The 26,599-nt window shown below is 46.6% G+C and overlaps 1 protein-coding gene across 1 annotated transcript in view; it reads right to left on the bottom strand.

Annotated features, from left to right (window-relative positions):
* Window positions 1-25,070, bottom strand: part of LOC140720889 (NACHT, LRR and PYD domains-containing protein 3-like) — a 41,201-nt gene extending 16,131 nt beyond the window's left edge. The window contains exons 1-6 of the mRNA XM_073035736.1: window positions 24,927-25,070; window positions 21,612-21,703; window positions 20,558-20,724; window positions 17,741-17,912; window positions 17,577-17,642; window positions 10,395-12,144 (exon numbers count right to left, since the gene is read on the bottom strand). Coding sequence (XP_072891837.1) covers window positions 10,395-12,144; window positions 17,577-17,642; window positions 17,741-17,912; window positions 20,558-20,724; window positions 21,612-21,621 — 2,165 coding nt within the window. The 5' untranslated portion in view covers window positions 21,622-21,703; window positions 24,927-25,070. The remainder of the gene's footprint in view (window positions 1-10,394; window positions 12,145-17,576; window positions 17,643-17,740; window positions 17,913-20,557; window positions 20,725-21,611; window positions 21,704-24,926) is intronic.
* Between the last annotated feature and the right edge of the window lie 1,529 nt (window positions 25,071-26,599).

Raw genomic sequence — 26,599 nt, 5'->3', positions numbered from 1 at the left:
GGGGATGGGGAAGAGAGATCCCACAGGAGGAAGGGGGATGGGGAAGAGAGATCCCACAGGTGGAAGGGGATGGGGAATAGAGATCCCACAGAAGTAAGGGGATTGGGGAAGATATATCCCTAGGAAGTAAGATGGTGGGGAGGAGATATCCCACAGTTGGAAGGAGAATGGGGAAGAGAGATCTGACAGGAGGATGTGGGATGGGGAAGAGAGATACATGTGGAGGGACAAGACAGATCCCACAGGAAGAGGGGGCATTATGATGACCCACAGGAGGAAGTGGAATGGGGAAGAGCAATCCCTCGGAAGGAAGGGGGTGGTGACAATAGATCCCACAGAAGGAATGGGAATGGGGAATACAGATCCCATAGGATGATCAGGCATGGGGACGAGAGATGGGACAGGAGGAAGTGGGTGGGGAAGCAAGATCATACAGGAGGTTGGGGGATGAGTAGGAGAGATCCCATAGGAGGAAGAGTGATGGGGAAAATAAATGCCACGGGAGGAAGGGGGACGGGGAAGAGAGATCCCATCCGATGTAGTGGATTGGGAAGAGAGATCCCACAGGAGGAAGGGGATATAGAGAGAGATTAAACAGGATGAAGCAGGAAGGGGTTGAGAGATTGGCCAGGAGGAGGAGGGATGTGGAAGAGAGTTCCCACAGGAGGATGTGGGATTGGGATGAGAAATCTCACAGGAGGAAGGGGGTTGGGGAAGAGAAATTCCACAGGACAATGGGGCATGCCAAAGAGAGATCCGACAGGAAGGAGTCGATGGGGGAGAGAGATCCCACGGCAGGAAGGGGGATGGGGATGAGAGATCCCACAGCAGGACGGAATGGGAAGGGAGATCCCACAGAAGGAAGGGGGATGGGGAAGAGGGATCCCACAGGAGGAAGGTGGATGGGGAAGGGAGATCCCACTGAAGGAAGGGGGATGGGGATGAGGGATCCCACGGCAGGAAGGGGGATGGGGATGAGAGATCCCACAGAAGGAAGGGGGATGGGGATGAGAGATCCCACAGGAGGAAGTTGGATGCTGAGGAGAGATCCAACAGTTGGAAGGAAGGTGGAGTGGGAACAGAGAGCACAGAGGATGAAAGGGGGATGGAAAAGTGAGATCCCCCAGGTGGATTGCTACCCGTGCCACGTGCTAGTGAGGCTAGAAATAGGAAGATAATGCAGCTAAATACGTGGCTGAGGGGGTGGTGCATGAGGGTGGGGTTCATGTTTCTGGACAATTGGGCTTTCTTCCAGGGGAGGTGGGGCCAGTTCGAATTGGGCAGTTTGCACCTGAACTGGAGGGGACTAACATCCTTGCCGGTAGGTTAGTAAGTTCTGCTCCGGGGGTTTTAAACTAGTTCGCAGGGGCAGGGGAACCAGAGTGTTAGAGCAGATAGTGAGGTGGAGGAGGATAAGGGTCATGCGAGGACTGCTTGTATAGACAGATATCAAAGGTTTGTACGTGATAGAAATGTTCTCAGGTACATCTATTTTGATGCAAGGAGTATTGTAGGTAAGGCAGATGAGTTTAGGGCATGGATTGGCATGATAATGATATCGACATTATTGCTATTAGTAAGACTTGGTTTGCAGGAGGGGCAGGACTGGCAGCTTCATGTTCTGGGTTTCCGTTGTTTCAGAGGTGATGGGGCGGAGGGATGAAAGGGGGAGAAGTGGCATTACCAGTCAGGGAGAATATCACAGCTGTGCGTAGATGGGACAGCCCGGAGGACTCGTCTACAGAGGCTGTATGGGTGGAGCTGAGGAACGGGAACGGTGCGACCACACTAATAGGGTTGTATTATAGACCACCCAATAGTCAGAGAGAATTGGAGGAGCAAATCTGTAGAGAGATAGCAGACCAATGTAAGAAAAAGAAAGTTGTAATCGTAGGGGATTTTAACTTTCCACATATTGACGGGGATGCCCACTCTGAGAAAGGGTTAGATGGCGTGGAGTTTGTCAAATGTGTTCAGGAAAGTTTTCTAAATCAATATATTGAGGTACCAACGAGAGAGGGTGTGCAGTACCTGATCTCCTATTACGGAACCAGACAGGTCAGGTGACAGAAGTATGTGTAAGCAAACATTTTGGGTCCAGTGACCATAATGTCATTAATTTCAAGATAGTTATGGATAAGGATAGGACTCATCCACCAGTTAAGGTTCTGAATTGGAGAAGGACCAATTTTGTGGAAAAGAGGGAGGATATGGGAAGTGTGGATTGGGTTAAGTTGTTTTCTGGCAGGGATGTGTTTAGTAAGTGGAACATCTTCAAGGGTGAAATTTTGAGAGTGCAGAGTTTGCATGTTCCTGCCAGCATTAAAGGCAAAGTTAACAGGCATGGGGAACCTTGGTTTACAAGGGATATTGGTGATCTGGTTAAGTAGGTGTTTAGCAGGAATAGGCAACAAGGGACAAATGAGGTACTTGAAGAGTACAGAAAATGTAAGCGAATACTAAAGAAGGAAATCAGGAAGGCAAAAAGAAGACATGAGGTTGCTTTGGCAGATCATGTGAAGGTAAACCCGAAGGGTTTTTACAAGTATATTGAGAGTAAAAGGATAGTAAAGGACAAAATTGGTCGCCTAGAAGATCAGAGTGGTCGTCTATGTGTGGAGCCTCACGAGATGGGGGAGATCAAACAGGTTTTTTGCATCAGTGTTTACTCAGGAAACTGGCATAGCGGATATGGAATTAAGGCAAACAAACAGTAGTGTCATGGAACATATAGAGATTAAAGAGGAGGTGTTGCTTGCTGCCTTACAGTGAATACAGGTAGATAAATCCCCCGGGCCTGACATGATTTTTTCTCGGACCTTGAGAGAGACTAGTGTAGAAATTGCAGGGGCCCTGGCAGAAATATTTAAAATGTCCTCAGCCACGGGTGCGGTGCCGGAGGATTGGAGGGTAGTTCATGTAGTTCCGTTGTTTGAAAAAGGCTCCAAAAGTACACCATGTAATTACAGGCCAGTGAGCCTGACATCAGTAGTAGGTAAATTATCAGAAGGTGTTCTGAGAGATCGGATATACAAGGATTTGGACAACCAAGGGCTGATTAAAGATAGTCAACATGGCTTTGTATCTGGTAGATCATGTTTAATGAATCTTGTAGTGTTTTTCGAGGAGGTTACCAAGAATGCATATGAAGGAAAGGCTGTGGATGTTGTCTGCATGAACTTTAGTAAGGCCTTTGACAAGGTCCCACGTAAGAGGTTAGTTCAGAAAGTTCAGACACTAGGTATCCATGGAGAGGTTGTAAACTGGATTCGAATTGGCTGTGTGGGAGAAGACAGAGAGTGGTAGTGGATGATTGCTTCTCAGACTGGAGACCTGTGACTAGTGGTATGCCTCAGGGATCTGTGCTGGCACCATTGTTGTTTGTTGTCTATATCAATGATGTAGATGATAATTTGATAAATTGGATCAGCAGGTTTGTGGATGACACTAAGATGGATGCGTTGTGGACAGCGAGGAAGGCTTTCAAAGCTTGCAGAGGGATCTGGACCAACTGGAAAAATGGGCCAGAAAATGGCGATGGAATTTAATGCAGACAAGTGTGAGGTGTTCCATTTTGGAAGGACAAATCAAGGTACGACATACACAATAACGGTAGGGCACTGAAGAGTGCGGAGGAACAGAGGGATCTGGGGGTTCAGATACATAAGCCCCTGAAAGTGGCGTCACAGGTGGACAGGGTTGTAAAAAAGGCTTTTGGCATCCTGGCATTCATAAATCAAAGTACTGAGTATAGGAGTTGGAATATTATGGTGTGGTTGTATAAGGCATTGGTGAGGCCAAATTTGGAGTATTGTGTGCAGCTCTGATCACCGAACTGTAGGAAGGATATCAGTAAGTTTGAAAAAGTGCAGAGAAGACTTACTAGGATGTTGCTGGGTGTGCAGGAGTTGAGTTACAAGGAAAGATTGAACAGGTTAGGACTTTATTCCTTGGAGCGTAGAAGAATGAGGGGAGATTTGATAGAGGTTTACAAAATTATGAGGGTATAGACAGGGTAAATGCGAATAGGCATAGATTAGGAGAGATACAAATGAGAAGACATGGCTTCAGTGTGAAAGGGGAAAGGTTTAGGGGGAGCATTAGGAGGAACTTCTTCACTCAGAGGGTGGTGAGAGTGTGGAACGAGCTGCCATCTGATTTGGAAAATATGGACTCACTCTTAAGCTTTAAGAATAAATTGGATAGATACATGGATGGGAGAGGACTGGAGGGTTATGGACTGGGTGCAGGTCAATGGGACTAGCGGAATAAGGTTTTGGTACAGACTAGAAGGACTGAATGGCTTGTTTTCTGTGCTGTAGTGGTCTATGATTTTATGATTCTATGGGGAGGAGAGTTCCCACAGGCGAAATGGGGATGGGAAAGAGAGATCACAAAGGAGGAAGGGGATGGGGAAGTGAGATCCCACAGGAGGAAGAGGGATGGGGAAGAGAGAACCCAAAGGAGGAAGGCATCACACAGGAGGAAGGGGATGGGGAAGAGAGTCCCCACAGGAGTAAGGGGGATGGGGAAGAGAGATCTCACAGGAGGGAGATGGGGAAGGGATGTCCCACAGGAGGATGTGGGAAGGGGAAGAGAGATCCCACAGGAGGAAGGGGGATGGGGAAGAGAGATCCCACAGGAAGAAGGGGATGGTGAAGGGAGGTCCCATGGGAGGAAGGGGAGAGAAGAGAGAGGGATTAAACAGGATGAAGGGGGAAGGGGTTGAGAGATCGGCCAGGAGGAGGGATGTGGAAGAGATGTCCCGCAGGAGGAGGGTGGTGTGAAAGAGAGATCCCACAGGATGAAGGGGGATGGGGATTAGGGAAACCACAGGAGGAAGGGGGATGGGGAAGAGAGATCCCACAGGAGGAAGAGGGATGGGGAAGAGAGATCACACAGGAGGAAGGGGATGGCGAAGAGAGATCCCACAGGAGGAAGGGGGATGGAGAAGAGAGATCCCAGAGGAGGAAGGGGGATGGGGAAGAGAGATCCCACAAGAGGATGGGGAATGGGGAAGAGAGATGTATAGGAGGAAGGGAAATGGCGAAGCAAGATCCCGTAAGAAGTGGAGGGATGGAAACAGAGCCCCCACGGGGGTCAGGTGTATGGGGAAGAGAGATCCCACTGTATGAAATGGGATATTGAAGAGAGATCCCACAGGAAGAAAGGGGTGGGGAGTTTAAATCCCACAGGAGGAAGGGAGTTGGGGAAGACAGATCCAACAGATGGAAGTGGGATGGGAACAGAGGCCCCAGAGGGTGAAAGGGGATGCGGAAGAGAGATCCCACAGGAGCATGAGGGGTGGAGAAGAGAGATTCCACTGTAGGAATGGGGATGGGGAAGAGAGATTCATCAGGAGGAAGGGAGCTGGTGATGAGAGATCCCACAGGAGGAAGGTGTATAGGGAACAGAGAGCCCACAGGAGGAAGGGAGATGGGTAGGGAGATCTCACAGCAGGAAGAGGGATGGGGAAGGGAGATCCCACAGGCGGCATGGGAGTGTGGAAGAGAGATCCCACAAGCAGGATGAGGCATGGGGAAGAGAGATCCCACAGGAGGAAGGGGGATGGGGAAGACAGATCCCACAGGAGGAAGGGGGATGGGGAAGAGAGATCCCACAGGAGAAAGGGGATATAGAGAGAGATTAAACAGGATGACGTGGGAAGGGGTTGAGAGATTGGCTAGGAGGAGGAGGGATGTGGAAGAGAGTTCCCACAGGAGGATGTGGGATTGGGAAGAGAAATCTCACAGGAGGAAGGGGGTTGGGGAAGTGAAATTCCACAGGACAATGGGGCATGCCAAAGAGAGATCTGACAGGAAGAAGTCGATGGGGGAGAGAGATCCCACAGGGGGAAGGTGTATGGAGAAGAGACATCCCACAGCAGGAAGGGGGATGGGGATGAGAGATCCCACAGCAGGACGGAATGGGGAAGGGAGATCCCACAGAAGGAAGGGGGATGGGGAAGAGGGATCCCACGGCAGGAAGGGGGATGGGGATGAGAGATCCCACAGAAGGAAGCGGTATGGGGAAGAGAGATCCAACAGGAAGAAGGGGGATGGGGAATAGAGATCCAACAGAAGGAAGGGGGATGGGGGAGAGAGATCCCACACGAGGAAGGGGGATGCTGAGGAGAGATCCAACAGCAGGAAGGTGGAGTGGGAACAGAGAGCCCAGAGGATGAAAGGGGGATGGAAAAGTGAGATCCCACAGGTGGATTGCTACCCGTGCCACGTGCTAGTGAGGCTAGAAATAGGAAGATAATGCAGCTAAATACGTGGCTGAGGGGATGGTGCATGAGGGTGGGGTTCATGTTTCTGGACAATTGGGCTTTCTTCCAGGGGAGGTGGGACCAGTTTGAATTGGGCAGTTTGCACCTGAACTGGAGGGGACTAACATCCTAGCCAGTAGGTTAGCAAGTTCTGCTCCGGGGGTTTTAAACTAGTTTGCAGGGGGAGGGGGCAGAGTGTTAGAGCAGATAATGAGGTGGAGGAGGATAAGGGTCATGTGAGGACTGCTTGTCTAGACAGATATCAAAGGTTTGTACGTGATAGAAATGTTCTCAGGTACATCTATTTTGATGCAAGGAGTATTGTAGGTAAGGCAGATGAGTTTAGTGCGTGGATTGGCACGATAATGATATCGACATTATTGCTATTAGTAAGACTTGGTTTGCAGGAGGGGCAGGGCTGGCAGCTTCATGTTCCGGGTTTCCGTTGTTTCAGAGGTGATAGGGCGGAGGGATGAAAGGGGGAGAAGTGGCATTACCAGTCAGGGAGAATATCACAGCTGTGCGTGGATGGGACAGCCCGGAGGACTCGTCTACAGAGGCCGTATGGGTGGAGCTGAGGAACGGGAAAGGTGTGACCACACGAATAGGGTTGTATTATAGACCGCCCAATAGTCACAGAGAATCGGAGGAGCAAATCTGTAGAGAGTTAGCAGACCAATGTAAGAAACAGAAAGTTGTAATCGTAGGGGATATTAACTTTCCACATATTGACGGGGACACCCACTCTAAGAAAGGGTTAGATGGCGTGGAGTTTGTCAAATGTGTTCAGGAAAGTTTTCTAAATCAATATATTGAGGTACCAACGAGAGAGGGTGCAGTACCTGATCCCCTATTAGGGAACCAGACAGGTCAGGTGACAGAAGTATATGTAAGCAAACATTTTGGGTCCAGTGACCATAATGTCATTAGTTTCAAGATAATTATGGATAAGGATAGGACTCATCCACCAGTTAAGGTTCTGAATTGGAGAAGGACCAATTTTGTGGAAAAGAGGGAGGATATGGGAAGTATGGATTGGGTTAAGTTGTTTTCTGGCAAGGATGTGTTTAGTAAGTGGAACGCCTTCAAGGGTGAAATTTTGAGAGTGCAGAGTTTGCATGTTCCTGCCAGGATTAAAGGCAAAGTTAACAGGCATAGGGAACGTTGGTTTACAAGTGATATTGGTGATCTGGTTAAGTAGGTGTTTAGCAGGTATAGGCAACAAGGAAGAAATGAGGCACTTGAAGAGTATAGAAAATGTAAGCGAATACTAAAGAAGGAAATCAGGAAGGCAAAAAGGAGACATGAGGTTGCTTTGGCAGATAATGTGAAGGTAAACCGAAAGGGTTTCTACAAGTATATTGAGAGTAAAAGGATAGTAAAGGACAAAATTGGTTCCCTAGAAGATCAGAGTGGTCGTCTATGTGTGGAGCCTCACGAGATGGGGGAGATCTTAAACAGGTTTTTTGCATCAGTGTTTACTCAGGAAACTGGCATAGCGGATATGGAATTAAGGCAAACAAACAGTAGTGTCATGGAACATATAGAGATTAAAGAGGAGGTGTTGCTTGCTGCCTTACAGTGAATACAGGTAGATAAATCCCCCGGGCCTGACATGATTTTTTCTCGGACCTTGAGAGAGACTAGTGTAGAAATTGCAGGGGCCCTGGCAGAAATATTTAAAATGTCCTCAGCCACGGGTGCGGTGCCGGAGGATTGGAGGGTAGTTCATGTAGTTCCGTTGTTTGAAAAAGGCTCCAAAAGTACACCATGTAATTACAGGCCAGTGAGCCTGACATCAGTAGTAGGTAAATTATCAGAAGGTGTTCTGAGAGATCGGATATACAAGGATTTGGACAACCAAGGGCTGATTAAAGATAGTCAACATGGCTTTGTGTGTGGTAGATCATGTTTAATGAATCTTGTAGTGTTTTTCGAGGAGGTTACCAAGAATGCATATGAAGGAAAGGCTGTGGATGTTGTCTGCATGAACTTTAGTAAGGCCTTTGACAAGGTCCCACGTAAGAGGTTAGTTCAGAAAGTTCAGACACTAGGTATCCATGGAGAGGTTGTAAACTGGATTCGAATTGGCTGTGTGGGAGAAGACAGAGAGTGGTAGTGGATGATTGCTTCTCAGACTGGAGACCTGTGACTAGTGGTATGCCTCAGGGATCTGTGCTGGGACCATTGTTGTTTGTTGTCTATATCAATGATGTAGATGATAATTTGATAAATTGGATCAGCAGGTTTGTGGATGACACTAAGATGGATGCATTGTGGACAGCGAGGAAGGCTTTCAAAGCTTGCAGAGGGATCTGGACCAACTGGAAAAATTGGCCAGAAAATGGCAGATGGAATTTAATGCAGACAAGTGTGAGGTGTTCCATTTTGGAAGGACAAATCAAGGTACGACATACACAATAACGGTAGGGCACTGAAGAGTGCGGAGGAACAGAGGGATCTGGGGGTTCAGATACATAAGCCCCTGAAAGTGGCGTCACAGGTGGACAGGGTTGTAAAAAAGGCTTTTGGCATCCTGGCATTCATAAATCAAAGTACTGAGTATAGGAGTTGGAATATTATGGTGTGGTTGTATAAGGCATTGGTGAGGCCAAATTTGGAGTATTGTGTGCAGCTCTGATCACCGAACTGTAGGAAGGATATCAGTAAGTTTGAAAAAGTGCAGAGAAGACTTACTAGGATGTTGCTGGGTGTGCAGGAGTTGAGTTACAAGGAAAGATTGAACAGGTTAGGACTTTATTCCTTGGAGCGTAGAAGAATGAGGGGAGATTTGATAGAGGTTTACAAAATTATGAGGGTATAGACAGGGTAAATGCGAATAGGCATAGATTAGGAGAGATACAAATGAGAAGACATGGCTTCAGTGTGAAAGGGGAAAGGTTTAGGGGGAGCATTAGGAGGAACTTCTTCACTCAGAGGGTGGTGAGAGTGTGGAACGAGCTGCCATCTGATTTGGAAAATATGGACTCACTCTTAAGCTTTAAGAATACATTGGATAGATACATGGATGGGAGAGGACTGGAGGGTTATGGACTGGGTGCAGGTCAATGGGACTAGCGGAATAAGGTTTTGGTACAGACTAGAAGGACTGAATGGCTTGTTTTCTGTGCTGTAGTGGTCTATGATTTTATGATTCTATGGGGAGGAGAGTTCCCACAGGTGAAATGGGGATGGGAAAGAGAGATCACAAAGGAGGAAGGGGATGGGGAAGTGAGATCCCACAGGAGGAAGAGGGATGGGGAAGAGAGAATCCAAAGGAGGAAGGGATCACACAGGAGGAAGGGGATGGGGAAGAGAGATCCCACACGGGGAAGGGGAATGGGGAAGAGAGATTCCACAGGATGAAAGGGGGATGGGGAGAAGAGATCTTACAGGAAGGCGGGGGGGTGTGTGGGTTGTGTGGAAAAGACATCCCACAGGAGGATGAGGAAAGAGTAATAGAGAGCCTACAGGAGGAATGGGGGTGTGTGCAAGATTCCAAAGAATGGAAGGGGGATTGGGATGAGAGGTCCCACGGGAGGATTCCAAAGGTAAACTATAATCCTACAAGACAAGAGGATGCAGAAATTTTTTGTATGTGTGTGTTGGGTCTGAACAGAGGCCCAGAGGAGATGCGCCCTCGCTCTTTGCGTATCTGGAAGTGAGCAAAGTCACACACGGGGAAGGGCAGGGGAGGACAATCTCACAATGGTATTTCTTTCCTTCTCACTGGGACAGTCTGCTGACGGTCTCTTGTCCCTCACCGGGAGGAGGGTGTGAATCTCTGACCCACCTGCTGCAGTCAGTGTCGGTCTGGGTGTCAGTAACAGTGAGAAGGAACATTGTCAATGGACGGGTCACAGGCAGCGAGAAACACGGCCATTCCTGTGATTTACTACCATTAAACCAATGGTCATTGTTCACTGATCTGATGAAGTCTCCAACATCCCTTCACAAGGAACCAAAGAACCCTCCTGTCCTTGGGGAATTACTGACCATTCCCCTGGGCATTTGTCATAATTCTTCACAATCTGATTTACTACAAATTTACCGAAATTCCTTTCCATTGAAACAACACAATGGAACAGTTTCACAGTTCAGAGTGAGAGATAAATCAAGTTACCTCAACTCCTGGCACTTGTGCAGCCCGGGTCCCAGCCGTTGGATTCCTTCACACTGAATGTGACAGCCCTGCAGGTCGAGGTGTTTTATTGTATCACAGAGTCCGATGACATGAGACAGGACCGCGCAGTCAATCGGGGTCAGTGTCATTCCACTGAATGAAAGTGTTTCCACAGATCCCAGTGTGGCCTGAGCCAGGCCACGATTCTGAGACTCAAACAGGTAGTGCAATGTGTTCAGCAGGCTCCTTTTACCAGCTTCATTCCTCGTGTTTCCACTCTGGCGTTTAACCTCCTCCTTCACCCAGTCAATCACCCGGCAGGTTGTTTGATGAGGAAATGGACCCAGAAACTCCTCCAGGCCCCGAGCTGTCATTGGGGAGGAGAGACCAGCAACAAAACGGAGAAATACCTCAAATCGCCCATCTGTCGTGTTGTGGGCTTTAGTGAGGAACTTCAGGATATCCCCGGGATGTGGATTCAGGAATTGTGCGACTGCAGCTACAAACTCTTGGATGGTGAGGTGTGGGAATGTGTACACCACACTCTGGGCAGAATCCTCTCTCTCCAAAAGCTCCATCAGGAATCCGGACAGGAACTGGGAAGGTTGCAGATTGTAGTTGATCAAATCTCCATGTGTAAACACAATCTTCTTCTCAGACACTCCTCTGTAGGCCATCTGACCAACCCTGAGTAACACATCACGGGGGCTCTCAATCTCACGGCCGTGATTTTTCAGGATGTTGTAAATATAGTAGGAGTACAGTTGGGTGATGGTTTTGGGAACTCGCTGTGGGTCCCTGACTCTTTGTGTGAAAAAGGGGCCCAGTGCCAGTGCGAGGATCCAGCAGTAGGAGGGGTTGTAGCTCATGGTGTACAGGATCTCGTTCTCCTTCACGTGTTTGAAAACAGCTTCTGCCACCGTCCGATCTTCAAAATACCTGATGAAATATTCCTTCCGTTCTTCACCAACAAATCCCAGGATTTCAGCCCAGACACTGATGTCTGCCTTTTCCAATAAATGTAACGCAGTGGGACGGGTTGTCACCAGCACTGAACACCCTGGGAGCAGCTTGCCCTGGATTAAACTGTACACAATGTCAGACACGTTGCACTTGAATTCAGGATCTGTGTACTGTGATTCTGTGTCTCTCCGACCATCAACAAAGTTAATTTTGTCCTTGAATTCATCCAATCCGTCAAATATGAACAGCAGTCCCTCTGTGTGTTTCCAGACTTTTCCCAGAATATTCCCAAAGTAAGGATACTGATGCAGAATCAGTTCTTTCAGGTTTATTCTGCAGTTAATGGAGTTTAAATCCCGGAATTTGAAACTGAAGACAAACTGGAATTGTTGGTATATCTTCCCCGTGGCCCAGTCATAAACAATCTTTTGTACCATTGTTGTTTTCCCAATCCCTGGGACTCCGGCCACTGCTGCAGACATCCCGGATTTGTTTCTAAAGACAGATCTTTTCAATTTTTGAACAAAGCTCTTCTTGAATAACTGATCAGTCCGGATTTTTTCCAGGTTACCACGGAGATCTTTTTCTCTCCACTCCTCGTGGTCTCTGCCTCTTGCCAGCAGCTCATGTTCCACCAGTCTCCGATCTCGAACAGTAGAAATGACCGTGAGCTCAGCGTATCGATCAACCAGCTGGAAAACCTTCACCTTCTCGCTCATCAGGATCGTGTTCACTCTCAGTTTTTCAGTTTGTGCCCGCAGAGTCTCCATGTGTTTCCTTCGAACATCTTATGACGGACAGAAATAGGTTGTCAATGCCTGATCTGATGAACATGGAGCTCACAACATATTTTCTTTAATAAAAAAATACCTGTGAAAGACACTGTTTGTGTGAAATCGGGTGATCGGAGATTAGAGTGTCTGAAAGTGAAAGACGGCCCAGAAACATTTCTGATCTGATTCAGATCCGCTGTTAAAGGCTCCACTCTCCCCTCTGTTGGTAGTTTGCAGATTCCCCGGTGTTCCAGCGAGCACCAAGTGCACACGTGATTCTGGAGAGGAGAGTGTTGTGTGGAGCGGGTGGTTTCACTGCTTTCACTGCTCAGCTTCTGCTGAAGTGTGCAACCCTGCAGAGGGTAACAGTGGAGGGTGAGGGGGGCATTTACTTGCTCTACTGACTTTTACTTCTCTCACAATGGACCCCATGTTCTTGACACTCCTTTACGATGAAGCTGTCAGTACTGAGCCGCAGAAAAGGAACATAATTTCAGTCTCCTTTTCCAGGCTGAGCCAGTCACGATGTAACACACCCTGGTCTACAGTCTCTTTTTCTCCGAGGAGCTGGTCCATGAACTCAGGCAATTCCCCGATGATGTGCGGAAGAGCAGGAAGCTGAAGAGAATGGCAGTGGTAATAGGGAACTCTAAAGTCAGGAGGGCAGGTAGGCGATTCTGTGCACACCGATGGTACTTTGCCTCTCAGGTGCCATTGTCCGAAATGTTTCTGGACGCGTTCACAATATCCTGAGAAGGGCGGTTGAGCAGCCAGAAGTCGTGACAAACATTGGTAACAACGACATAGGAAAAGCAAAGGGAGGAGGTCTGGAAAACCGAACACAGGGATTAGGAAAAAAGCTGAGGAACAGGAGCTCAAAAGTAGTGATCTCAGGATTGCTGCCTGTGCCACCCGACAGTGGCAATAGGAATAGAATGAGGTGGCAGAGAAATGTGTGGCAGAGCATTTGGAGCAGGGGGCAGTGATTCAGATTTCTGGATAATTGGGACCACTTCCGGGGCAGGTAGGAGCTGTACAAAAGGCACGGGTTGCACGTGAATCCGATGAGGACCAATATTCTTCCGGGCAGATTTACTGGAGCTGTTGGGAGTGTTTTGACCGGGGGACTGGAACTAGGACGATGAGGACCAATATTCTTCCGGGCAGATTTACTGGAGCTGTTGGGAGTGTTTTGGCCGGGGGACTGGAACTAGGACGATGAGGACCAATATTCTTACGGGCAGATTTACTGGAGCTGTTGGGAGTGTTTTGGCCGGGGGACTGGAACTAGGACGATGAGGACCAATATTCTTGCGGGCAGATTTACTGGAGCTGTTGGGAGTGTTTTGGCCGGGGGACTGGAACTAGGACGATGAGGACCAATATTCTTCCGGGCAGATTTACTGGAGCTGTTGGGAGTGTTTTGGCCGGGGGACTGGAACTAGGACGATGAGGACCAATATTCTTGCGGGCAGATTTACTGGAGCTGTTGGGAGTGTTTTGGCCGGGGGACTGGAACTAGGACGATGAGGACCAATATTCTTGCGGGCAGATTTACTGGAGCTGTTGGGAGTGTTTTGGCCGGGGGACTGGAACTAGGACGATGAGGACCAATATTCTTGCGGGCAGATTTACTGGAGCTGTTGGGAGTGTTTTGGCCGGGGGACTGGAACTAGGACGATGAGGACCAATATTCTTGCGGGCAGATTTACTGGAGCTGTTGGGAGTGTTTTGGCCGGGGGACTGGAACTAGGACGATGAGGACCAATATTCTTGCGGGCAGATTTACTGGAGCTGTTGGGAGTGTTTTGGCCGGGGGACTGGAACTAGGACGATGAGGACCAATATTCTTCCGGGCAGATTTACTGGAGCTGTTGGGAGTGTTTTGGCCGGGGGACTGGAACTAGGACGATGAGGACCAATATTCTTCCGGGCAGATTTACTGGAGCTGTTGGGAGTGTTTTGGCCGGGGGACTGGAACTAGGACGATGAGGACCAATATTCTTGCGGGCAGATTTACTGGAGCTGGTGGGAGTGTTTTGGCCGGGGGACTGGAACTAGGACGATGAGGACCAATATTCTTGCGGGCAGATTTACTGGAGCTGTTGGGAGTGTTTTGGCCGGGGGACTGGAACTAGGACGATGAGGACCAATATTCTTGCGGGCAGATTTAGTGGAGCTGTTGGGAGTGTTTTGGCCGGGGGACTGGAACTAGGACGATGAGGACCAATATTCTTGCGGGCAGATTTACTGGAGCTGTTGGGAGTGTTTTGGCCGGGGGACTGGAACTAGGACGATAGAGCTGTGGATGAACCAGCAGTTTTACAAGTAGATGATGGGTTTAACATGAATGTAAGGAAGGACAAGCCAATGACTGGGTTCAAATACAGACAGAGCAAACTGTTCAATTGTACCACATCCACAACATTCAAAAGGGGGCAGATGCAGGACTAAACGCATTGTATTTAAATGCACGCAACATTCAGAATAAGGTGGACGAACTTTTGGCGCAATTAGAGATTGGTCAGTATGATGTTGTCGGCATCGCTGAGTCGTGGCTGAACGAAGACCATAGCTGGGAGCTTAACGTTAAAAGATTTACGTCTTATGGAAAGGACAGGCAGGAAGGCATAGGCATTGGTGATGTGGCTGTGCTGGTTCGAGGTGGAATCACATCTGTATAAAGAGATGACATAGGGTTAGAGAATGTTGAAGCTTTGTGGGTGGAGATAGGAAACTGTAAGAGTTAAAAAAAAAACTTCATAGGAATCCTATATTGGCCTGAAAATAGCGAATGTGTGGGGTTGAGATTGCAAAGGGAGTTGGAAAAGGCGTGTGTTAAAGCCAATGACACAGTTGTAATAAAGGACTTCAATGTGCACGGGGAATAAGAAAATCAAACAAATGTCTGGAATCAGATCGCAAGAGAGGGAATTTATTGAATTCCCACGAGATAGCGTTTTAGAGCAGCTTGTGCTTGAGAGGACTCAGTGAAAGGCTATCTTTGAATGGGTGTTGTGTAATAGCCCTGATCTTACGAGGGAGCTTAATGTAAAAGAGCGATAAAGAGGTAGTGATCATAATATGAGTGAATTTATAATACAGTTTGAGAAGGAGAAGCATAATTTACAGTATCAGTATCGCAATGGAATAAAGCGAATTACAGAGGCACGAGAGAGAAGCTTTCCCAGGTAGATTGGAGAAGGATACTAGCGGAGATGGCTGAAGCTTCTGGGAATAGGTCTCAAGTTGCAGGATGGATACGGCCCACGGAGGAAGAAGTTCTCAAGTGACACGTGTAGGCAACCATGGTTGGCAAAGGAAGTTAAGGATTGCATAAAAGCTGAGGAAAGGGCATACAACAATAGTCAACTAAAAAAGCGATAAGAAGGGAAAAGATGAAATATGAGGGCAGAAAAGCCAATAATATAAAGCAGGATAATAAACACTTTTCTTTCAGTTATATAAAGATTAAAAGGGAGGTGAGAGTCCATGCTGGAACACTGGATAATGTGCACTCTGCATATATCTTCACTGTTCCAGACACTAGCAGTCTGCGAGTGACAGGCAGTAGGAGTGAGTGCCATTGCTATTACAAAAGAAAAACATCTTGGCATACTGAAAGCTCTTAAGGTGCAAAGTCACCTGGGCGAGATGGACTGCATCCCAGAGATCTGAGAGAGGTTGCTGAAGGGATGACGGATGGATTGATCATGATCTTTGAAGAATCACTTTATTCTGGCATGGTCCCGGAGGACTGGAAGATTGCAATTGTCACTCTAGTCTTTAAGAAGGGAGGAAGGCAAAAGAAGGAAAATTATAGGCCAGTTAGCCAAACCTCAGCGACTGGGATAGAGTTGGAGTCTCTTATTAAGGTTGAGGTTTCGAGGTACTTGGAGACTAATGACAATATAAGTTAGCAATGGTTCTGTTAGATTTCACGGTGGAAGTAAGAAGCAGGGTGGACAAAGGAGAGTCATTGGATGCCATTTACTTGGATTTTCAGAAGGCATTTGATAAGCTGCCGCACACGAACCTGATTAACCAGATAGAAATCTATGGTGTCACAGGAAAGATACTGGCAGCGAGTGGGAATAAAAAGAGCCTTTTCTGGTTGGCTGCCAGTGACTGGTGGTGTTCCGCAGGGATCAGTATTGGGACCGCTGACTTTCAGATTTCTTGTCAGTGATTTAGATGATGGAAGGAATGTATCTGTGGCAAAGTTTGCGGATGATACGAAGATAGGTGGAGGGGTCGGTAGTGCGATTGCAACAGGACTGAGACAAATTGGAAAAATGGGCAAAAAGGTGGCAGATTGGATACAGTGTTGGAAATGTATGATAATGCATTTTGGTGAAAGGAGCCGACTATTATCTAAATGGGCAGAAGGTCCAAGAATCAGAGCTGCAGAGCGACTTCAGAGGGACCTTGGAGCCTCGAGCAAAACTCACAGAAGATTAATTTAAAGGTCGAGTCTGTGGTAAAGGCAGCAAAAAAGAGAATCGAATATAAATGCTGAGCCTTTACAAGACTGTAGTCAGGCTGCACTACAGGAGTGTTGTCAACAGCTTTGCCTCTGAAAAGATGTGTGGTCATTAGAGAGAGTCCCAAGGAGATTCCAGATGATGATTCCGGGAATGAAGGGGGTAACATATGAGGTGTGATTTGTCAACTTTGGGCCTGTACTCACTGGAATTTTAAGGAATGCAAGGGAATCTCTTTTAAACCTGCAGAATGTTGAAAGGACCAGATAGGGTGGATGTGGAAAGGATGTTTCCTCTGGTAGGTGCATCCAGAACTAGGGGCCAGAGCCTCAAAATTGAGGGGCGATCCTTTACAACAGGTAAGGAGGATTCTTTGAGCCAGAGAGTAATGACTGTCTGTAAGGCTCTGCCTCAGACTACAGTGGAGGCCGAGTCCATGGGTGTAATGAAGGCAGAAGTTCCTGATCGGTCAGGGCATCAAAGGATATGGCGAAAAGGTGTTGAGTGGAATCGGGGAATCAGCCATGATGGAATGGCGGAGCAGACTGATGGGCTGAATGGCCTAATTCTGCTTCCATGTCATGTTCTTATGGAGGAATAACAACAAATCTCGGCTCCACTTTGGATCGGAGGTGTGAGATTTCCCTTGCTGGAGTTGGATGTTCCAATTGGAATAGTTTGGCTTCAGTTTTGTCAAATCTCCAGATATTCGGCCCTACAGAAAAGGTGTTGTGACAAATGCAGATTGCTTCCTGTCCTCCAGCAACAGCAACAAAACTTGTCTCCCAGACTCTGACAGTCTCTACACAGGCCTCTAAAGACAGGTATTCAGACTCTCAGTGTGAAATAACAACAAAAACCTGTCTCCCAGACTCTGACAGTCTCTAAACAGGCCTCTAAAGAGACGTATTCAGACTCTCAGTGTGAAATACAGACTTTGAGATTTCCATTCCATCACTTACCTTTCAGATGCGCGGGCACTTCAGATAATCCCCGCTCAGTGTCCATGTAGGCGAACTGGCCGTCACCTGTTCAAAAAAATTAACCTGCATGAAGTCTGTTCTGTGTAATACTGTAAATTCATCAGCATTTACATCTGTAATGCACAGTGTATTGTTCACCGTACCACGTTCCCGTATTTCCTCCAATATTCTGCTCAACTTCGGTAAATGGTGATGTAGTTTCACAAAGGATTCCCACATCACCCTCCGGGCCCCGGAGCCCTTCTCCATCACCAGATCCAAGAGGAGTTTGGAAGCGCCCGCTCGCTTTCCCTTCTCCGCGAGGTCAGTCATGCTCTGTAATGAACAATGGGAAATATATTGAGGAGTGGAGGGATGGGTTCAAATCTACCCTGAACATGGACTGACCCAGCACATTCTGCTCGTCACAGATCACTGACAGCAATTGTTCGTAGCAGGAAAAAGAATTTAAAAGAAGTTAGCGTGGCCAGTGATGACTTTCTGAACGCCACAGATTGTGGGGTACTTATCCACTTGGCAAGGTTTAAACAGAGCAGACGTAGTGTGAGTGAGCCAGAGATAGAGTAGGTTATTGATGCTTTGTGTCAGAGAGGGTTCAGTGAGGAGAGGCGGAGGCTTTAGGTAGATCTTGGGTAACATTTCCCTTCTCTTTTTCACTGTTAGAGCAGTGGGAAAGCCAGGCAGGATAGTGGGATGCTGTTCCTACAGGATGCGGCAAGACAGGAGAAATTCAGATAACTACACCTTCAGGAATTTCATCCAGCTGCAGCTTAATACAGACTGTGCTAAGGAATTGGAGCTGGAGCTGGGTGAACTCAGGATCATTTTTTAGGCTGAGAGATTGACTGACAGGCTATACAGGGAGGGAGCTATACACAAGGGGCAGGACACAGGGAACTGGGTGACTGTCAGGAGAAGGAAGGGAACAGGCAGCCACTGCGGGAAACTCCTCTGTAACAGGTGTACGGATTTCTGTTTTGGGGTATGGCCTAGCAGAGGAAAGCCACGGTGATTATGCCTCTGGCTCTGAGTTTGGCTTTGTGACTCAGAAGGGATGAGAAGTGCTGAGCTGCACTGATGGGGAATTCAATGGTTAGGAGAACAGACTGGAGATTCTATTTACAAGAACAGGAATTTTGGATGGTGTCTTGCCAACGTCATTTATATCTCGTATCGACTCTGAAACTTTCTTAAGGATAGGATGAGCTGTCAGAGGTCGTCGTCCATGCTGGTACCAATGACAAGAGCAGGAAGTGTGATGAGATCCTGCAAAGTGATACAGATCCAAAATTTCTTGAAAGTGTTGTCAAAGGTAGATGGCGTTGTAAAGCTTTTCGGACATGGGCCTTCATAAATCAAAATATTGAATACAGAAGTTGGAATATTATGTCGAAACTGATGTGGCAGAGACTAATTTGAAGCAATGTGTGCACCTACCTCTCGGAAGGATATCAATAAGATTGAATGAGTGCACAAAAAAATACAGATTGTTGCCAGGACTTGAGAACCTGAGATATAGAGAGAGTGTGAATAGGCTAGGATGTTATTTCAATAGAGTGTAGGAGGACCAATAGAGATGTGACAGAGGTATACAGGCTTATGAAAGGTATAGATAGAGTAAGTGTGAAAAGGCATTTACTACTGAGGTTGGGTGGGACTGGAATTAGAGATCTTGGGGTAACGATGACAGGTGAAAGGCAATATGAGGGTGAACTTGTTCACGCAGAGGTTGCTGAGAGCGTGGAACATGCTGCCATCGGAATCAGTCAATGTACATTCGTTTTGAACATTCAAGATCAATTTGGATAAGTTCATTCAATGGGGGAGTTATGGACGTCTCCAGTCCGGGTGCAGATCAATGGGACTAAGCAGATAATAGGTCGGTGTGGACTAGATGGGCAGAAGAGTTTGTTGCTGTACTGTAGAGTTTGATGACTATGGGTAGATCAAGCTATGACAGGGTTACTGTTGATTTTCCCTGGGGTAATCCCTGGTAAACCACAACAGGTTCACACTTCACTGCCAGGCTTCATGTGGGGTCCAGTGTCAGCCGACAGTTGGAAACTGGCAGTGAGTAGCAGACAGCAAATTCAGGACTATTGTGCATGTGTGACAGACCAAAAGCAGCTGGTGGGAATGTTGAGTAAGAAGTTTGGACTGAAATTGTCAGCTCCCTCATGTGGAATGTAGTGTTCGGTATAGTGTCTGGCTCTTCATTAAAATTCAATCTAGGTGGCGTTAGGTGAATGCACTCCCGGAGCACAAGGACCATTGGAAAGCAGTTTATTTGTAATTCTCTGTTAGCTGTAGATTCTTGGAATATTTTCAGTTATACAAATGTTGCATTTCCCAGTGTTAACAGTATATGTTGTGGTAATTACAAACTCCAAATGGAACAGTCACAAGGAACAGATGGTAACAGAACCCTGAGGCATGCTGGGATATTGATCAATTGCAAGAGGGCCAGCAATTGAAAAGAGAGACAATATTCAGTACTGCCTGTTCAACTGACGGTGGGGTTGAAGGTAGACTCGAGAAATGAGCTGAGAAATATGTCACTATATATTTGATTTGTGGGAATCCCATGGGTCATCAGAAGAACACAGACTGGTGAATAGCAATTAAGGTCGAGCATTGGGAACATGATGTGTTATCAAACGGAGTGGTGTAAAGAGGTTCCCTGTCCACTTGCAATGTCCGTCAAGTGTCATATCACTAAATTCACCTCTCAGTCATTGTCTGTATCCTAACCTGTCTAAAAATGAACGTGGTCAGAAAACTGGAGAGAGGCTGGTATTAGTGAATGAAGGTTCAGGGTTTCCTCAGGTGAAATCTCTTTTCTTGATGTTGACCGCAAGCATTGCAGGATTTTCACAGCCCAGAGGTGCCGTTACACCGGTTCTGTCGGTCTGTGATTGATTCTGTAGAATCTACACTCAGTGTATGTCCCTTCCACTTACGTGATACTCTCGCCCGGTGAAGTGATCCTCGCCCATTAACATGAAGCTGACTCCCTCCACACCCTCCTCAATCGCCTGCTCCAGTCGCTCCATGTAGAATCTCGTCAACTGGAACAGCTGGTGATCCTCACATTTTGCCAGGAAGGCGGCGATTGCGGAGTTCAGATCTGTAGTTGGTCATTGAACATAAAATAGTAGAGTGTACCATGCGTATGCGGACAGGATGCCAATTTAAACTAATCCCATCTTCAGGAACCTGGTGAATATCCCTCCATTCCCGGCTGACTCATGAGTTCAAACGCCTCTCAGACGCTGCTGAGTATCTGTTTCCAGTCCCTCCCTCGGCAGCACATTCCAGACACCAATCACTCTCTGTGGAAAACATGCATCCTAAATCCCCTTTAAAAACTTTACCCTCTGACCTTAAACCTATTCCCTCTGGTATTTGTGTTGAAACTCGTCTGCACCCTCTCCAGACCCTCCACATCATTCTCGTGATGTGGTTACCAGATCTGTGCACAATACTAAAATTGTCTCTTAAGCACCGTTCATCCAGTTACAGCACAACTTAAAAAAAATACATACTCACACCTCAACTCGCCGTTAGCACACTACCAATTGTGTTGCCACTTTCAGGGAGCTATGCACATCCATCGCAAAACCCATCTGTACATCAGTCTTATTAACGGTCCCAGCATTCATTGTGCACAGAAATTCTATCTGTTCCCTGGACTGTTACATTGCCTGCTGTTTTATTCCTCTGAGTTTCACCCACACCCACCTTATTCAGAAGCTGCTTCTCTTTTCACTCAGGTGAAGATTTGCCTGGTGAGCGGAGTGATTCGACCATTCCCGTTGTTAGGTCCCTGCACTGGAGCTGGTGAATTGTTCCAGTGCTCAAATTCACTTTACCAGTTGGAACAATGACCCCGTTTGATGGTACTTTCTCTCTGCCCCGTTATCGCCCATGTTTGTCCCTCTGAACTATTGATAATTTGACTACACGTGCACCATAAGGACAGAGTTTTAATGAGAAAGAGCTCAGTGAACATACCTGTGTCCATTCTGAGTCTGACTGAGGTTGGTTGATTGTCGTCTTCTTGTCTGCCGTCTGGATGGCAGAAAGCACCACCTGCTGGCAATGACCTGAATTACACAAATAAAGGAGTGAGTCAGTTACTCTGCCCTTCATAATTTAAACCATGTTTGTAAGGTCACTGCTCACTCTCCTACATTCCAGGGAGTAAATGGAGATTGGAACAAAGACCTCCAACTGAACACAAAGTTCAAGAAGATAGCAAGGAAATATAAGGAAACTTTCTTAAAGGAGCGATGCACTGAAGCTGAAGAAGCCAACAGAATTGGAAAAAGAAACACAAGAGATCTTTTGCTGAATGTTAGGGAAATCAAAGGAACATTTCATGTAAAATGAGCGTAGGAAAAGACAAAGAAGGGAAGGACCTTACAGAAGCAAAGGACATCAAAGGGAGTTGCCAGGAACACACAGAGGAATTGCAGAAAGATCCAACAGCGAAGACACCTGCAATGACTCCCTCATCGATACAGAGCCAGACATTCTGGAAAGTGAAGCCAATAATAAGGCTGCAGGATGTGACAGGAGTCCAGCTGAATTGTTTAAAACTCTAAAAGGTGATGCTGTCAACGTGTTGCATGCAATTTTCCAGCAGATCTGGGGAAAAAATAGAAACAACAATGACCTTTAAACTGGATTAAGATCCGTTTTTATCCCCATACCCAAGAAGGGAAATGTAAAGGATTGTTCAAATTACCGAACATTTTCACAAGCTAGAAAGGTAATTCTAAAGATCGTGCAAGCAATACTCCAGCAATATATGGAACCCGAACTGTCAGATGTACAAGCTGGTTTTAGACGAGGCAGAGGCACCAGTGAGCAAATTGCTAACCCATGCTGGATAATGGAGAAATCGAGAGACTTCCAGAAAAGTATTTATCTGTGTTTTATTGACTACTCTAAAGCCTTCAACAGTGTGGACCATAATAAACTACAGCAAATCCTTAAGGAAATGGGGATACCTGGACATCTGCTGTGCCTTATGAGAAACTCAGATGAATTGGCCACATAAAGAGAAGACAGTATTCCATGTTCGGTAAAACAGAAGGTTAAGGAAGGAGAGGACAACAGAGATGACGATGGCTAGATAATACTACTCAGACAATGAACCTGACCTTGTGGAATCTTGGATAGGCAGTTTGCAAAAAGGCACCTTGTTGTGCAGTAACGCTCTTTTATTTCACTGTATTCATCGGCTTTCATGTATGGATGACTGACTATTGAGTTTGAACATAAATTGGACAATGATTGTATCATAAACAAAATGCAACAATAAATATAAATGTTTTCAGTCAATAACAGACTTGTAAGTGTTGCATTTTGTCCCTCAGATAAATCGCTAATGCAGACAGGGAGCAACCATGCTCCAAGCCTCTGCCCCCACAACACCCAGTGGGACAGCCTGCTGGCCCAAGGTGGGTCTGTTTACTCCGTTGTTTAAACCCAGACACCTCAAACAAAAGGCAGCCGCTGGGTCCCTCCAGCCCACCGTGTCAGATAGTAAGATCGTGACTTGTTCTCAAAATCTCTCAACACCGCACTTGCAGGTTAACACTTTACCGGTGTCCGCTACAAATATACTGAAGCCTTCTTCATCCTCGCCACTTCAGAGGAGATAAACCCCCTGTACTCCCACTGTCGCCATTGCAGCTCCGCCAACTCCTTGGAGAGGAAGAGCAGCATTAAAAAAACGAGCTTGTTGGATCTTTCCCGGGAGTCAGGTTAGGAAACACGTGGTGGGGTCTAGGGAGGAAACTCCTTAATGCCGAAACCCATATTCCCGTTGGTTGGTATGCTAAATTGGCATTTGCTGTCACCAGTGAGGGATAAGTAAATCTCACATCACTTCACGCGAGATACCGGGCACGCGCAGCATGCTTAAATCGTCTAAATGTCAGCCCGGGAGCGCAAGCGTGACGGCGCTCCGCGAGACGCATGTACAGTGAGCTGGTGCACGCAGTAGATGGGGAAACTGTAGAGTCAGTAACAGGGAACGGGGAGCGCGTCCCTCGGTCCCGTACTGCGCTGGCCAGATCACCGAATGAGTCATGGTCGATCCGCAACCCGCTGGGGTACAACATTAATACACCAATCCCCATGTATATACTTAATCAATGTAATGTTTGTCAGTTCCACAATATAATTAATTTGCTGATGTTATATTGTGTTACACTAATTAAACTGTCAGAACTTTTCTAATCAACACACAAAATGCATAAGTGGACCACTCGGTCCTTCGAAACTGCTGCTGATCTGATTTAAACTTTCGTTACGCATTGCCCCATGTTCATCTCGATAACACTTCAAACCCACTCTTTATGAAGAAACTGGGCTTTGAATGGCAAGAAAGGCTTTACTTTCACTGGTCAGTGAGTAGAACGAGTTCCGAACTCCCCCGATTAACTCCAGCAAAAAAAAAATGGGAGGGTGAGAGAGGGAGTGGAGAGGGGAAACTGTTGCTGCTTTTCACTGCACGGTGCCCTTTCCACAGCTAATCCTTCCACAGTCTTTCTGAACATTGCATCTACCTTAATATCATCTCCTTCATCATCTGACCCAACACGCTGCTTCCCATCCAAAAATGACTGAGTTTAAACCGATTCCGGCTGCAAGGGCATTCATTCATGTCGAGTACAGGTATTACCCATGACTTTGGTACCGGGTCAAATGGGAACATTGCAAAACCTAGTTCTGTTTAATCACAGGTTCATGGGTTCTGACAAGTTATTGGAAGAAGACTACTTGATGACGCCAGGTATGGAAATGTAAATTATTGTTTGGCATTTTCTAGTTCGGACTGAATGAAATGTGGTGCCGGGACATTTGGCTTCAAGAGGGTTTGCTCTTAGCAGAGGCTTGCATGACGATATACTCGAGGGCAAGTATATCATTGCAGCTTGCAATAGACAGAGGAGTCAATGACATGTTGCTGTAGTTCATGGTGATTCCACATTTCTGCAATCACTACAGGAGGAAGCGCTGTGGTGTCTCATAAAGGGAGAAAATTCTCAACGCATTTTGAGATGATTACCACCTAACACAGCCAAGCAAGGAAACAGCAGAACCGATAAGAGTTTGAAATGAGCAAGCAATGTGAGGGAATGTGTGTGACTTCACATAGCTGGGATGCTGACAGCAAATAGCAAATCTGGAGTGATTGCAACTGACATAACTGGCACTTCTACATTTATTCAGTCCCACTCCAGCTATTTCCTACCTTCCTTGGTACAGAAATGTAATGTCTGAAGGACCAGTGTTAGAGTAAATGAGACTCACCAAACTTTCTCCTGACTGAATCAATGGAAACTAAGGGTTCTCTCAAGTTGATGCTCTCAGCACTCGGGCTGGTTCACTTGTTGATGTTCCCTCATCTTCAGTTGTGGTTTGCTTCCAGTTGTGGGCTTTTCTTCCAGTAAATCTCTCACTGCAGATCTAACTTTAACCAGAGAGACGATGAAGCACGTTAACAAGACAAAGGAGAACCAAGCATTAAACTGAAATTTAAATCTTGAACGCATAAGTAATGATCCGAGTGAAGAAATCTGTAACTGTCCCTCACACTTTACAAAACCTGACATGGGATACAAAGGAACACACACAAAATGCTGGAGGAACTCATCAGACCAGGCAGCAACTGTACGTCGACTCGACTCTCTTCCATATACAGATGCTGCCTGGCCTGCTGAGTTCCTCCAGCATTTTGTGTGTGTTGCTTCGCAGCATCTGAAGATTTTCTCTTGTTTGTGATGGGATACACATACCGGGACTCAGTCAAGGTATAAGATACAAGTCATAATACATAGGAGTAGAATTAGAGTCATTCTAGTCATTCAGTCATTCTAGTCTGTTCCATAATCAGTCATGTAGGATTATTTTTCCAACCCCGTATTCTTGCTTCCCTGCTATAATACTCAACCTATTTAGCAATTCAGAACATGAATGTACCCAACGATCGCCTCCAGCACCCTCTGTGGCATAAAATTCCACAGATCAACTGACATTTGGCTAAAGTAATTGCTCTCATCTCAGATCTAAATTGAAGCTTCTTTATTCTGAGGCAGCACTCTCAGATCCCAGACTCTCCGTCTAATCAATACACCCTCTCCATTCCCACTGTATCCAGGCTTGTTGTTATTTAGCTGGTGTAAATAATCACTCCCACTCCCCCCCCCCTCCCCCACAACCACCATCCCTCTGAACTCCACTGAACTCAGGCCCAGGGCTATCACATGCTCCACATGCATAAAGCTCATCATTCCTCAGCTTATTTTGTGAACTTTGTTATCAACAATTGTACTGAACACATGTCCAGGATTAAAAGGACAACTGGTACCAGGATAATTCACAGGGAAAAGCTCCGATTTCTTTACTGTTCTACAATCATAAAATGAGTGCAGCTTCACTGCTCCATTCGCAGGAAATTTAACATGTTCCGGAGTGAATGTAATAAAGAGAAACTGGAATCACTACAAATGCTCAGCAAGTAAGGAACTGCCGTGGGGAGAGGACCAAGTTAATAATTCGGTTTCCTAACCTTTCATCAGAATGGATTCAAATATTACCCAGTTTTTACTGGAAATCTTGTGTTGTTCTCCTTGGAGCGGCGGAGACTGAGGAGAAATCTCTTAGAGGTTTATAAGATTATGAAATACATTGACAGAGTAGTCAGGGAGTATCTCTTCGCTGGTTAGAAATGCCTAATAGCAGAGGACACGTAATGAAGGTGTGAGGGCGTAGATGCAAAGGAAATGTGAGGGTGTTTTACTCAGGGAGTAGTGAATACATGGAATGAGCTGCCTGTAGTGGTGGTGGAAGACAATACATCGGAGTCTTTGAAGACACGTTTAGATAGGCACGTGGGTGTGAAGAGGATATGGATATTGTGTAAATCGGACGGATTAGTTTTTTTTGGGGGGGGCTTGATTTTGTTTTTTAGCTGGTTTAGCACA

This window comes from Hemitrygon akajei, unplaced genomic scaffold, assembly GCF_048418815.1.
Source record: "Hemitrygon akajei unplaced genomic scaffold, sHemAka1.3 Scf000048, whole genome shotgun sequence".
NCBI classification, from domain to species: Eukaryota; Metazoa; Chordata; class Chondrichthyes; order Myliobatiformes; family Dasyatidae; genus Hemitrygon; species Hemitrygon akajei.
The sequence above is the reverse complement of the archived record's forward strand: the minus strand, read 5'-3'. Positions and strand labels throughout refer to the sequence as shown.